Source organism: Ceratotherium simum, chromosome 7, assembly GCF_057802395.1.
Source record: "Ceratotherium simum simum isolate JZ-2026a chromosome 7, ASM5780239v1, whole genome shotgun sequence".
NCBI classification, from domain to species: Eukaryota; Metazoa; Chordata; class Mammalia; order Perissodactyla; family Rhinocerotidae; genus Ceratotherium; species Ceratotherium simum.
The window spans coordinates 29436351-29451179 of record NC_141906.1 but is presented as its reverse complement, the minus strand read 5'-3'; the positions used below and the strand labels follow the sequence as shown (position 1 = coordinate 29451179).

The window sequence follows — 14829 nt, the reverse complement described above, 5'->3', positions numbered from 1 at the left end:
GGTGGTGGGGGCTAGTTGCAGAGAGAGGGGTCTGCAGTGCAGTGGGAAGGATTCAGGTCAGACCACAGCGAGGGCTGTCCGGGAACTCTGGCTGCCTTCCCACCATTACCGGCTTTGATTCTCCTGGCAGTCCTGTGAAGGAGATGGGAAAACTGAGGCCCAGAATCCTGGGAGGGGATCTGACCAATGTCGTGCAGCAAGTCGCTGGCAAAGGCCAGGCGAGACCCAAGCGCACCCTCCAGTCCAGACATGTCCCACTGCCCCAGCCGATCTCATGCCAAGCGGACCTAGGAACCGGGTGGGTCCAGACAGGGAGCGGGCCCAGGTGACCCCTCCCCCCTCCGACCCCCAGCCAGGCAGACGGCAAATAGGGCCGGGCTGCGCCTCCGCGATGGGCCAGCAGGGGGCGCAGGAGCGTCACGGCTGCCGCAGGCGCCTGAGCACCGAGGCCGCTCTGCGGAGAACTGCGCTCCGGGCGCGCGGGTCCCACCGCGGGACTGTGGACTGTGTGGCCCTGGGGCCTGCACCCTCTCCGGCTTCCGGGGACGCCAACGCAGACGTGCTTGCCCAGCGCTGGGGGCCCAGTGCCCCTACCCCCCGCTCGGGAGTGGTGCGCCTGTCTGTGTGCGCGCTCGCGTGTCTGTGCGCACGTGTCTCCCGCACAGATTTGCTACTGCTCCCAGGGCCTATCCGTCCCGGAGCGACCTCTAAAATTCTCCCTGACTTCCCCCTTTTTCCTGGAAGAGGAGCAAGCCCAGGCCTCCTTGTATCGTATCAGCGGCCGCTTCCTCCCTATTCCCCCCCTGTACTCCCCCTTCACTGCGCTGGTCTCTGCCTTGGGGCTCTGGCCTGGCTGGCTCCAGGACTTTCTAAGTGGTGGGGAGAGGCCGTGATCAGACAGGGTAGGGGCTCTGTGAGGCCCCTTCGAGGTAGTGAAAGGAGTGGCGAAGGGGCAAGAGAAGGGAGCGAGGGCTGAGAGCCGGCTACGGGCGGGGGATCCTAATAGCGGACAAGCTGGAAGAATCTTGAGAGTGGAGAGATGAGGCAGGTGAGAGCTGATGGGGGGCTCTAGTGGGGGTCCGAAGATCGCACCGTCTGAGAGGTGCTGTCCAGGGTTGCGGGCAGGTAGGCGGGGCTGGGGCGGTCGAGGGGCGGGGAGTGGGCGGGCCGGGGCGGGGCCGGGGCGGACACTCGCGCGGACCCGGCGAAGCTGTCGCGGACGCGCTGACCGAGCGCAGCTGCCGGGCCGGCGGGCGGGCGGGCGGCTGCGAGCATGGTCCTGGTGCTGCACCACATCCTCATCGCTGTTGTCCAATTCCTCAGGCGCGGCCAGCAGGTCTTCCTCAAGCCGGACGAGCCGCCGCCGCCGCCGCAGCCATGCGCCGACAGCCTGCAGGTAGGGGGGCCCCCCGCGCTGGGCACGAGGAGAACCTGCTGTCGGGCGAGCGCCCGGCCGGGTCCTCCGCGGAGCGTGCAGTCGCCGGCTCCGTGGTCCGCCCTGCCCCTGAACCGTCCTCAGGGTGCGGACCCCTCCCCTAGTTCTGAATCCCACTCCTGTGCTGGGACTGCAGCCCATACCCGGAGTCCTTGAATCCCCAGCTCACAGTCCAAACCTCACCCCAGACTCTGAACCCCTTTCGGATCCGGAACTCCACCCCAAGCACTGAACTCCCAATCCACAGTGGGACCCCAGTCCACACGAGAGCTCTGTTCAAACCCAGAACCCGCTGCCTCCCAGATCAGCGGAGGACCCCTGCCCAGACCCCAGAACACCCACTATATATATTGGACTCCAGGTACACCCAGAACACCTGAACCCCCAAGTCTCAGCCAGAACCCCACCTCAGAGCTGGAGCCTCACCGCAAACCCCTGAACCTCTACTCCACAGCCTCATCTGCACCCCCACCCACATTCCTACTCAAACATCAGGACTTCAGTCCTCTCCTGGGACCGACCCCAGGGTCCAAACACCTCTTTTCATCATGGTTTCTCTCCTTCTCGGCAGGCCGCCCTCCCACCCTTATCCTGCTTTCCCTCCCTCCCTCACTCCCTCTTGTACAGGAGGTCCCCTAGTCTGTTCCAGCTGGTCTCACCTTCTCCTCTCATTTCCCTCTGTGTCTGGTGGTCCTGCTTTATTCTCTGGTTCTCTTCTGGCTTCTCGGAGTCTTTCTGGGCATCCTCTCTCTCTGCCCCCCTGTTTCTCTCTTGTTTGGTCTCTTTTGCCCATGTGACCACTTCTCTCGGTCTGTCCGTCACTCCCCCCAATTCTCTAGGTGTCTATCTTTGTTATGGGGTCTCTGCCTATGGTCATCCCTTCCGCTTGTATCTGCCTCTGCTTTTGGGTGGTGAGGAGGCTGACTCAGAGTACCTGGCCAGTGTCCCCAGGACCTCCAGCCCCCCCATGTTGTCAGGCATGGCATGGTGTTGGCGCTGGTAGAAGGGACTAACATGGAGTGTGCAGCCCTTGGGCGGTGCCCAGGGATCTAAGGTGGGTGGGGATTGTGTGGTGGGGCAGTGGGGTTCATAACTTATAAACCGCCTCATCCCTGCTGTCCTGGTCTTGACTAAGGGCAGCTGGGGGCCTGGGATGGGGGAGGGGAGGAGTAGACTGCAATCTGGTGTCGGTCACCTGTGGTGGGAGGTGTGCAGAGCTGGGGGAGTCTGGGTGTATGTGTTTGTGTAGGATGTTGGGTGTGCCTTGTGTGTGATCATGTGTGTTGTGTCATGTGGTATTGTGTGTGTCATCACAAGTGGAATTATTTGGGGGGATTTGTGAGGGCTCATGGTGAGTGTGAGGATTGCAAGTGTATGGCGTTGCATGCCGTGTGTGGCTGGGGAGGCCATGTGGTGGGTGTGGAGCAGTAGCTGTATGTATGACTGTTGTGTGTGTAGGGAACTTATGGTATGTGGTTGTGTATCTGTGGGGTGGAGTTGTTGTAGGGGCAGCTTGCTTGGGGGATTGTGTGTGTGGTTGTGTATGTTTGCTGTTGTGTGTAGCCAGGAAGAGCCACTGTAGGGGCCTGATGAAGTGTTTCATTGGATGTCTTGGCAGGGGGGTGGTGGGGGTATGTGTGTGCCCCAGTGTGTTTCCAGCCTAGCTGACTGACTTAGAGTCACTGTGGTACACTCTAGGCTTGCTTGGGAAATATGTTAGGACCTGTGTGTTGGTGTTTGAGTGTCATGTGTCTGTGTGGTGGCTGTTTGTGCAACTCTGGGTAGGAAAGAGTGCAGCCAGGGCTGAGGGGTCCAAGGCAAAGAGCCGGTTGACTGAGTGTGTATGTGTGTGTATGTGTGTGTGTGTGTGCCCACGTGTGTGTGGGGAGGAAGCAGTATGCAGGCAGGATTGTCCATGCCGAGAGGCTGTGTGTGCCCACAAATGTGTGACATTTTGGTGTGACATTAGGTGTGTACATTATCTATGCAGGGTGTATCTCCATGTCTGCGTGGTGTGTGTGTTGAATTTAATTGGATGTGTTTGTCTGTGGTTGGGGAAGTGAGTGTGGGGTGTATGAGGTGCATGGTGGGAGATTGAGTGTGAGTGTGGTGTGAAGTGTGGGTGTGTGGGCTGTGTGACTTTTTGGTGTGACGTGGATTATGTGATCTTTTCTCCCTGGGAGCTGTTTATGTGTGTGGTGAGGAGTGTGTGAGGGGTGTCCAGTGAACTGGGGGTGTGTGTGGGGTGAGGTAGTGTTGAGGGCTGTGGAATGTGCTGCCAGGGGTAAGGGAGTGTGAGCAGAAAGCATATGGGGTGAGGAATGAGGTACATAATGTTTGGGGTGTGTGGGATACGGCAGGTGTCCCATAAATGTTTGTGGAGTGACGTGTGTGTGCAGGGAGGGCTTGGCTGCCATCCTGTGCTTGCTTCCCTCCCAATTAGGTCCCCAGAGATGCCCAGTGACGTTCTCGTGTGGCCCCCCCAAGCCGGGCTGCCTACCCTTTGCCCTTCATCCTCCTCACTCTGACCAAGGCCTTTGTCTTGGGTTTCCGGCTGAGCAGGCGCTGGACAGGCAGGCGGCGGGCGATGTCGCGGTCCGGGAACCTTTGTTCTTTTCCTCTAGGCTGTCTGGTGTTTTGGGCCGGGATTTGGAGGGGGCGGGGAGAGGATGCACGTGTCGCGGGGTCACTGTGTTTACTACCACCTCACAGTACTCCGCAGAGGGGAGGAGTCCAGGCGCAGGCGCTGAGGCCTGGATGGCATCCCCGGTGGCGCCTCCTTGGCACAAGAACAGCTTGGGCCGCACTTGGAGTTGGACGAGTTTGCCAACCATGAGGTCTTAGTCCCATGGGTGGCCCAGCGCCCATCCTGGCTCACATCATCTCTGGGGTGCCGAGCAGCCAAGCGCTCCCTTCTGCATGCTGGCCTGTCCTCTTCCTTTCTCTGTGTGGCCCTTGGGGAGGGTCCTTGGGCTGGGAGACAACCAGGAAGACCTCAATCTATCTCCACTTTTTTTTGAGCCTGTATCTGAAGGGGGGAATAGACTCTGTCCTCTTATCTGAAAAAGGAGGCTTGGTCACACCTTTGGGGACCGTCTAGTCTGATGGGGGACATCTCATTTGGTAGGAGGATCCAGATTGTCCTCTAAAGAAAGCTCTGGGGAGACCTTGATGGGCAACCTGCCAGCAGGTATTTGAGAGCCTGAAAGGCCAGGAATCCTTATGGTTGGAAGGTACAGAGACTATCAGAGTCAGTCAGGGGAAGGGGCTGGGGGCTAATGCCTCAGCATCACATTCCAGAAGGTTCTCCAAAGTGAGTGGGTTTGAGCAGGGCCTTGGGTAGGCAGAGAAATGTGGCCTGGAGCTGAGGAAGATTCTGGCCCAACTGGAAAAAGGGATCTTAAAGGCAGCTGATCCTTCCCAAGCAATACTGTCTGGCTTTGCATGGCCATCCCTTGGCCTCCAGCCATCTCAATCTTCTATGTCACCTTTTCCCATCTGACTGTCTTTGGCCAGATCATTGTCATTGTCATCATCATCTTTTAGGCAGCTCTTTCCAAATTCCAAGCTCCTTTCACAAATGTCTCATTTAACAGATTGACTCATTCACTTGTCTAAAAGCATTTATTGAGAACCTGCTATGCACCGGGCAGGCGCAGTTTTAAGTGCTGGGATCATAGCTGGGGTCAGAGCAGTGACCAAATAGGCCTCCTGGGGCTCCCACCTTCTGTGTCTGAGGATGCTCATTTTGATTGTCAGATGTCCATAATCCCCTGTAGGATTGGCAGCCCAGCTGCCATCTAGGGAAACTGAGGCACAGAGGAGGGAGGGGACTTTAGGCAGCCTCCTTTTGGGCCCTCCTTTTCCCAGCCTTACCAGGGACTGAGAGAGATTAGGTGACTTGTCCAGGTTTCACAGCAGGGTGGCAGGGCTGGTCCCAGAATACAGCTCTCCTGGCCGCCAGGCTGGGCTCCGGCCCCAGCACCACGCCGTTCCCTGGCTGGCCTCCGTGCTGCCTGTGGTGGGTAAACGATTATTAATGACCCCCCTGGCAAGGAGACAGGAAACGTTTCCCAGCCACAGCTGGGGACCTGCTCCCTGCCAGCCCCAGCCATCCATGCCCGCCCTGGCAATGGTGTCCGCATTGACGTTATCTCCACATCGCCTTGGTCTTCTTTGCTCCTCCTGCCCATCCACCTCCCAACTCCCTTTCCTCTCAGGGTCAAAGGATAAGAAGAGACAGCTTTCTCTTCTACATCTCTGTCTCTCACCACTTTCTCCAACCCGATTCATCTCCACCTTCTTCCCTGCCCCAAACCAGCCAGAAGTAACCCCTCCTCTAGGAAGCCTTCCCTGAATGCACTGCCAGCCCTTCCAGTGGCCCTATCCTGGGCCCTGGCCACTGGATCTCCCTCATTGCAGACTCTGGTCCCCTTTGATGGTTTGCTCTGATGACCCTAAGGCTGGGCTAGGGACTTCCTGTGGCCTGTCCTCAATTGCTATCTTAGGACTGACTCATGGAGGATTCTCCCAGATGCTTCCTCCAGGAAGTCCCCAGCCCAGCCCAGAGACTCTCACTTCCTCTGAGCATCACAGCTCTGCCTGTCTATGCCACTCACTATATACTGCCAGGTCCCCATCGGTGGCCATTTAGTGAGGACATACCGTGTGCCCGTCAGAGAGGGTAGATGGAGATGAGCACAGTGTGGGCCTTAATGCCACACATGACCCCAAGTCTGAGCAGCAGTGTACCTGCGGTAGACAGACCTAGGTACCAGGGCTGACGGTGGGCAGGTGATGGGGTGGGGAGGGGGCACAGACAAAGATCGATGCTGGTAGATTGTGTGGTGAGGGCAGTGCTGGAGAGAAACTCGGGGGCCATGGTGGGACAGAGCAGGGGCCCCTGCTTCAGCCCAGAGTGGGAGGGAGGGGCAAGTTGGGGAGCTTCCAGAAGGAAACATATCCAGACTGAGAGCTAAGGGATGAGCCAGGAGAAAGTTCCGGACAGAGAGAGGGAGAGAATGTGAAGCTGGTGACAGACAGAGGGAGGAAGCGCATGGTCCTGCAGTTCCGTGGAGCTGGACCTGGATGCCAGGGTGGCTGAGTCGGGGGGACTCAGGGGAGGTGGTGAAGCATCAAGAGACGAGGCTGGTGAACCTGGCAGGGGCCAAGTTGTGCAGGACTTACAAGCTATGTCTAGGAATTTGGATTTTTTCCAGAGGGAACTGGGCGCTAGGGGAAGAGTTGAAAGCAGTGCAGGGTCTGCTCAGACCTGCAGCTTAGGGAGCCCCCTGGGCCATGGGATGGAGAGCGCAGAGAAGGGGTGAGGCAGGAGGCCGGGTCGGCTGTGCAGAGACTGGTGCAGTGTGGTCCAGCAAGGGGTGATGAGGCTGGGGCAGCGAAATGCCAAGGATGGATGGGTGGGGACAGAGGGGCGAGGGGTGGAGGAGGGAGCCAGTCAGCTGTAGAGGTGAAGGGAGACAGAGAATGCCCCCCACCCCGGATGTCTGGGTGGGCAGTGAGGGAAGACAGGGCTTGAGGGCAGATGCCTGGGCCTGTGTCAGGGCCCTCTAAGGACCAGAAGGTGTCAGGAAGGCCTCCTAGCTCAGGAGGTTTGAGGCTAAACGGAGACTAGGAGACCTGGACCCTGCTTGCAGCTGCTGCGTCCTCCTCATAGCGTGGGGACTCGGGGTCTGCCCTGGGCAAAGAGTGTTCAGAATTCAAAAATTAAAACAATCTGTGAAATGTAATATTTAATAAAATTCAAATCCAGAAACGTATGAGTACATTCCAAAATGAGTTAAAATGTGAATGTATGAAAATGCGAAACATACAGTGATGATTCTAATATCAATTGTAAGCCTCAACTGCGTCCCTCCACTTGGGATCAGGCTCCCTTGAAGCTGCCGCCTCTGGTGTGGCCCGACCCCCAGGGGTTCCAGGACCTTCCAGTCTTGTGTCCAGGGCGCTTCCTCCGGGAAGCCTGTCCTCTGGCTGGTGGCTGCAGGTGGCAGGCATTTTGCTTCTCCTGTCCCCAACCCTGAGGGATTTGGCCCCTTGAACTCCTCCTGTCTATGGTTGCCTTTATTTGGGGGGCCTAGAGGGTACAGACCTAGGGAACGGGAAGGGTAAGGGAGTTGCAGGAGCTGAGGGTAACAGGGGCTGAGGGCTGAGGTGCTGGCTACAGGGCCCAGTGGGGGTGGAGTGGGGGAGCAGGAGGAGTCGGGGAGGGCCTGGAGGGAGAGTTAGGGGAAGTGAGCAGAGCTGAAAGAGCGGCGTCGCCCCAACGTAAATACTAGCGCACTTGGCCCTTCGGCCCTCTGTATCCCTGGGTTCCCCGTCCGTGGATTCAACCAACCGAGGTTCAAAAGGCATACAATGGTTGTGTCTGTACTGAACTTGTATAGACTTTTTTTCTTGTTCTTATCCCCTAAACAATACAGTATAACAGCAATTTACATAGCATTTACATTGCATTTGGTATTATAAGTGATCTGGAGATGATTTAAAGTATATGGGAGGATGTGCGTAGGTTATATGCAAATACTATGCCATTTTATTCAAGGGACTTGAGCATCCGTGGGTTTTGGTATTTGCGGGGGTCCTGGAACCAATCCTTCAGATACCGGGGGACGACTATATTTCAAAATGTAGAAGTTGCACCATTGCTGGGACTCTAGAATGTTGAGGTCCCATTTTGCAGTCTCGGGATTGGGCCTTGCTTGGCTCCCACTCTGGTAGTCTTGCACAAGGCCGTTTTCTGGGCTGCATTTCTCACCTGTAAGGAGGAAGTTGGGGTCAATGTCTCCAGGGGTGTATGACCTCTAGCTCTAGGAATGGATAACTGAGAATTAGCGTTCTCAGTTTGTGGGGTTCGAGCCTTCCATGTTCTCAGCTCCTGGCCAGGCTGTGCAGATGTGTGGCGGTGTGATTCCGACATTCTGTGACTTTAAGATGCTGAGGCTCCAGGAGCTGAAGATGCAGACATTCTGTGAATCCAGGATTCTAGGATTTGATGACTTGATGATTCAGTGATTCTAAATGGGGCTGCTGGGAAGAGCTGCAACCACCTGCCTTGTTAATGTTGATGTTCAGTTATTAAAAACATAACAAGAAGAAATGGCGACAGCTCGCATGGTGGGCAGCCCCCACCCCCAGTGAGGGAGGGGAGGAGGGGCTGGGCTGGCGTTAGTGGGGAACGAGAGACCCTCTCAACCTGGGTCAATAGGCTGTCTCTCTTGCCACAACAGAATTGGTGTGTGTGCACGTGTGAGATCTGCCACTCCCTAAGCTTGCCGGGTAAGGGGTCATTCCCTCCATCCCCCTACCTCCATTCCTCCCCCATTTCAGACTATGGCAGAGAGAGGAGTGCCCTTCCCTCACAGCCCCTAAAGTCTCGACAGAAATGTTGACAGTGAAGGAAGGAGAGGCCTGCTCCCCCGCCTTCCCGGGCAGCTCGGGCGTGAGGGGAAAACAGGACATGAGCGCTTCCTGGACACAGACACGGAAGTGCACGAACCCCTGCCTGGGAGGGCCCCGAGGACAAAGGGCCTCAGACTAGGGCAGAGGCCAGGGCAGCCAGAAGGGCAGTGTGGGCATCGGCTGGTGACCCGTCAGCACTCCTTGAGCACAGGCTGAGGAGGAAGGACCCTGCTCATGCCCTGGGGGTGGCTGTGAGAAGGGCTTAAGGAAGGGGGGTCCCAGGCCGGGGAGCCTGGAGAGCTGATGACCGATGGGTGCTCCCCTGCGGCGCGGGCCCACGGCCCAGCCCGGTACAATGCCGGCCCATTTGTCCAGCGGCTTCCTGCCTCTTGGGTTGTGCACATGCCTCAGTACCCACACCACCCACAGTCAGGGAGGGAGCATCCAGGCGGGAGAGAAGGATCTCAGCCCTCTAGGGAGCCCGCTCTGCTGGGTCCCTAAGAAACTCAGTCCTGCTGCACGAGTCCCAGCCTGGTGGGTTCACACCTCAGGTGACGGTGCTGGGAGCTGGCTCAGATCCCACAGCACAGCAGGGCCTGGAACCCGGCTTCCTGACTCCAGTCCTGGGGGCTCCCCATTGCCGCAGCTCCACCTTTCCCTTGGAACACCTGGGGAGCAGGTGTGGAGGCAGGACTTGAGTTAGGGGGACAGAGCCCTTGTCTGTCACCCCTCCATCTTTCTCCTCCCACAGGCCAGAAGGCAGGTGGGGTGGCAGTAGCTGCTCCCTGTCATCCACAAGGCACCATTGTCTACCACATCCTGTCTTGGCCCTGAGGACAGGGTCCCCAGCAGGGAACCCCTCCCCCGCTGCCCAGCCCGCAGTGGGCCTCCCTGGGGTTCTCCTGTCTCTTCACTCTGCCACTCCCTTCTTCCCACTGTCCCCTCCCTCACTCTCATCTCCGCTTCTCCTCGGGCTCTCTCCTCATCCCTGTAAGTTTCCATCTCTGGCTGTCTTTGTGTGTCAGTTTCTCTCAAAGGATTGTTAGACTTGGAAGGGCCCTAGGAGATCATCAAGTCCAGCCCTTTTATTCTCCAGATGAAGAAAGTAGCTCAGAGAGGGGACGGTCCTGTCCGAAGTGGCACAGCCTGGGTCACAAAAGAAGACTGCCCTTGGTGTCAGGCATCTAGGGTTTGAGGCCTGACTGTGTTAAACCAACCCGACAGGCTTCTCTCCTCAGCCCTGAGCTGTCTTCCCTTCCTCTTCTTTGCCCTGACTGCTCTCTTCTCTGTCACTGTGCCTGCTGCCTGGCTGACCCATGCCTCAGGCAGACCCTGCCTTTGGGACACAGACCAGAGCTCCCGACGCCATGACTGGGATGTGCACCCATGCACACATGGACACACAGACACATGCCACTACATGCATGAGTACATACCAGTCCCAGGTGAAAACCTGTATCGCATAGGTGGAAGGCTGTCCTCAAACCTAGTGTTCTCTTCTGTGGGGCACCACACACCTCCTCCAGGGAGCCCACCCAGGACTTCTCTACAGACTGTCTCCACCCCACCAGCCCCTTTGTGACAGCTGAGTTCTCTGAGCCTAGGTTTCTCCTCTGTGACCCCAAGGGCGTGGCTGAGTCTCCCCCTGGTCCTGGAGCTCTTCTTTCAGTGTCCCCTCCTTCTGTCTCCAGAAGAAGTCTCCAGGAGAGGCTCAGCTTCCTGTGACTGGGTGGGGAGAGCCCTGAGGTCCCCAGAGGCCAGTGGGACAATGGGGAGGCAGTGACAGATGAGACATTGTGTCTTCCCCAAAGCTGGTTCCACCCTACCCTGACCTCCTGGCTGGTGTCTGGGGCACAACTTTGGCCTGTGGGCCCTTTAGGACTAGGGTCCTGGTCTGACCTCACACCCTTGACCTCTCAGTGCAGAGGTCAGAGAATCAGAACCCCTGACCCCCCAGCAGCAGTTCTCTAACGGGAGGCTGTGGAGTCCCCAGACCCCCAGGGCACCAGCGGCATATTAATGGGGCAATGTAGCTGGGAGGGGTGAACTGGGCCTCTGGGAGGGGTGAACTGGGCTGCTCTGACTGTGGGGTGGGCAGGAGGGTGGTACCCACTGAGGCTGGGCTGGGATTGTGAAGACGCTGTGAGGGACCAGCTGTGGCTCCCCCATCCTGTCCACCATCCTTGCACTTGACGTCGGGTGATGGGGAACCAGGGGGTGAGGGGCAGGAGCCTCTCCAGGGAGAGGAGGAGGGGCCTGAGGGGCAGCTGGAGAGTCGAGTGAAACTGGCACTGCCTCCTCTGGGGAGAGGGAGGTGGCTGTCCCCGGCCGCGTGGTGGGTGGACCGTCGCTCAGGCTTGTGGACAAAAGGGCTGGGCCCTGGGCTCAGGTACTTATCTCAGCCCTCGTCATTTCCTCTGCCAGACATGGCTGGATTAGTGGGGTCATCGCGCAGAGGGAAGGAACAGGCCGGAGCTGGTGCACAGCAGGCCCTACAGTAGACTCAGGCACATGGGCCACCTTGTCACGCCCTGGGCTGCAGTCAGTCCCCCGTAGAGGCCCAGCCATGTGGCCATAGTCACTCTGGGAGATGGCTACCTCTAGACCGTCACCCTGCACACAGACCCAGTCATCCTGGGTGATGCTCAGGCCCAGCTGCAGGCACGGCTGAGCAGGGAGACCCCACAGGACACAGGGACACATGTGGGACAACCAGACACCCTGCCACAGCCACGCCATAAGCATCCACACACCAGGTGCAGCTACTTTCACCCCTGTGGTGACCCAAGGAGAGTCACAGATTCCAGCAGTCATGGGAAGGCATCCAGGACCTGGATGAGAAGAGGGGGGCACAAGGCAGGGAGCCCAGACCCACCCCCCCAGCTCGCTGAGTGCCTGAGGCTGTTTATTTCCTAGCAGGGATGGGTGTCTCATCCCCCTCCCCCTCCCCATCCCCACCACACGCTTCTGAAGCTGCCAAATCAAATCAGCCCCTGCGCCCGCGCCAAGCTGGCATGGCGGCCAGCAGCTGACGGGAACAAAGCCAGGCTCAGAATATCCCGTGCCTGTGCCTGTCCGATGCCTGGGTGTGCTTGCCTCGTGGGGGTGGGAAGGGGCAGCCGTCCCCTAGGCAGTGTCTCTCAGAGAGGCTGGGGTGGTGGACACCGCCTGGGTGGTGGGTTCCCGGAGAACCAGTGAGCAGGTCCCGGTGTGTCTGCCAGCACTCGGGGGTGGGGGCTGGGGAAGTGGTGCTGATCTGATGCAGCTTGGAGGGTCCAACTGGAGCCCAGACGACTGGGCGCCAGGCGGGGGCTGGGGGCTCACACATATGATCACGTTCATTTAGGATTCACAGGAACCCCTGTGCGAGCCCCACCCAGGGAGTGAGTGAGCTGGACATTGCTGATCCCCTTTTGCAGGTGGGGAAACTGAGGCTTAGAGAGGGGTAGTGAATTTCCCTGGAGAGAAGCAGACGTGGAGGGGGCCTCAGAAGGGGTAAGAATGTGGTTGTTTCCACTCCTGAGGAGCCCCAGGCTGAACGAAAGAGCTCGATTTTGTTCTCAGAGTCAAGTGGCAGAGAATACGCCAGAACCAAAAGTGCCCATGGGAAGCAGGAGCAAGAAGGGAGTGTGGGGAGAAAGCAGGGTGCAATCAGGCAAGGCTCCCTGAAGGAGGCCACCTGTGGGAGCCAGGAGGCCCAGCGCCTGCTGGGGCGGGGGCGGGGGCAGGCTGGGGGGAAGGGGAGAAGGCCTGCCCAGCCTCAGCTCCTGGCCTTCTTGTCTCTGCAGCCAGCCAGGACCTCCTTGCACAGGAGCCAGTGCCCCCGGGGAGTAGAGACGGCCAACTGGAGGTGAGAGTCAGCGGAGGGAGGAGTGGGTGGGCTTGGGGGGTGGGGGCACAGGCTGGGGGTCAGTCTGAGCATTGCCCCCACCCCTGGGAGGACTGGGAGGCTGGAGCCGAATCCCTGCCCCATCCCCTCCAGCCTAGGGTCACCCCACACTGAGACTGCCTTCCCCACCCTATTCCTGCCTGGGGTTCCCTCCCCCTGAAGATTTGTCCTCCTCCCAAGTCACTTGGGAGTCATTTCAAACTCCTCCCTTGTCCTCCGCACCCTCATCCAACAATTCTCTCCCCTAAGTATGTCATGAATTCCTCTCCTCCTCTCCATTCCTGCTGCCTGTCCCAGTCCTGGTCATCTTTCCCCTGGACGGCTCACTGGCTGGCTGCTTTCAGTTGCCCCCCCCCCCCATGTGGCTGCCAGAAGGATCTTTCTAACACGCAAACCTGAACTTGTCACTTGCTCAAAAATTCTCCTTGCTCCCCATCCCTGTGCTCCCCATCCCCGTGCTCCCCCTGCAGCCCCAGCCAGGCCACAGTCCCCCCTTCATCCGTTCCGCCTCCCAGACCCGCTCCTGCTGGCCTCTTCCTCGCTTAGCTTCCCAAATCCCTCTGGGCTCAGCTCTAGCCTCTCCTCCTCCGGGAAGCCCTCCCTGCCCCTTGCACTCCCTCCTCTGAGCTCTCCTGCCCTGGCAGTCAGATGCTGGGCATTCTGCTGTCTGTGCCATGGGCACCCTGTTTTCTCTGTTAGGTGACTCTGTATGTCTTCCCCTCTGAACTCTGAGCTCCCTGAGCCAGAGGACTGTGCCCTTTTCATTCCTGAGTCTCCCACTGCCCTCCAGAGGGTGCCTGGTGAGGACTCAGTAAGTGCATTTCCTTTAAGATGAGGGGTGCCATCCCCAGCCCCTGACCGTGCCTTTAGGGTGCCTCGTAGGAATCTTCAGTGCTCAGAGGGGCCTTGAGCAGCAGATGGGATGGGCTGGGGACAGGGAAGATTGGCACAGAGGAGGCGTGTAAAATGGGACCACACGGCCAGACTGGCATGAGCCCGCTCTCGTGCCCAGGCCTGGCCGAGAGGAAGGGGAGCCTGCTGCTGTGCCAGCCCCTCCCCTGTGCCAGGAGCTCCCCTGTTTAATCCTCACAACCTCCCTCTAAGGCAGGGCTGTTCTTATTCTCCGTTTACATTGGGGAAGCTGAGGCCCAGCGGGGTCACGCAGGGAGTGCATCAGGGGCAGAGCTGAGAGTGGAGCCCAGATGTGTCTCGTGCCCAACCCTCACTCTCTCCCTGCCCTCGGGTAAGATGGGAAAGGAGCCACCCACACAGGGCCTGGTGCACAGGGCGCTCAGCATGGGCTCACTGCTGGGACGTGGGCCGAGCCCTGAGAATGTCCCTACCAGTGGGGGGGAGGGGGGGCCTGGAAAGTCATTATTAATTTATTTATGGCCATGGAATTCCTCATGGGGCGGGGGCTCCCCCCGGAGCTGGGACAGATGGCGTTCCTGGGAGCCAGCAGTGTCTCAGCAGCCGCTGCCACCTGCCAGGAAAGACTGGATTTGTCATCCTCCCGGGAAGCCAGGAGGGAAAGGGCTTTGGAGAAGCTGAGACCCTTCTGGGCGATGGATGCTGGGCCCCGAGGGACGGAGCCAGGCCCAGGCTCCTTGTCTGTGCCTCTGTGCACAGCCCCCTCTGCCTAGGCCCTTGGCCCTGCTCCTGCAAGTTCAAGTTCTGCCCCTCCTTCCCAGCCACCAAGCCTCACCCTCCCATGAGCCTCCTTGGATCACCCCCATTTCCTCCCTCTATTCTCTCCGCCTTTCCTCTGCCTGCGTCCTGCTGCCCCCTCCCTCAGACCGAGGATCTCAGGCTCTGAACCCCTCAGCTCTCAGCTCTGTCCTGTCGCCCAAACCCACACCCACCCGAAGATGGCTGGTGTCTGCCTGGCCTCTTGACAGAGCCTGCTCTATTTCTGGGTTCAGTAGCACCCCCTCCTGAGTGCCCAGGCCCACGTTCAGCCCCGCTGAAGAGAGACCCGTTGGCGCCCTGGGGGACTCCCCAGCCCAGAAAGGACAGGACTGGAGAGAGTAGGAACTTGAGGGTGTTGCTCGGACTATAGGGCCAGCTGGAGGGAAAGAGAGAA

At 58.8% G+C, this 14829-nt stretch overlaps 1 protein-coding gene across 2 annotated transcripts in view; it reads left to right on the top strand.

Moving 5' to 3' along the window:
• Positions 1–14829, top strand: part of PDE2A (phosphodiesterase 2A) — a 91914-nt gene that overhangs the window by 25804 nt on the left and 51281 nt on the right. The window contains exon 2 of one of the 2 annotated variants that reach the window (XM_004433957.3): positions 1324–1396. In XM_004433957.3, coding sequence (XP_004434014.1) covers positions 1324–1396 — 73 coding nt within the window. Of the gene's footprint in view, positions 1–1273; positions 1397–14829 lie in introns of those variants that run through there. The other variant, XM_087433404.1, reaches the window with a different exon arrangement.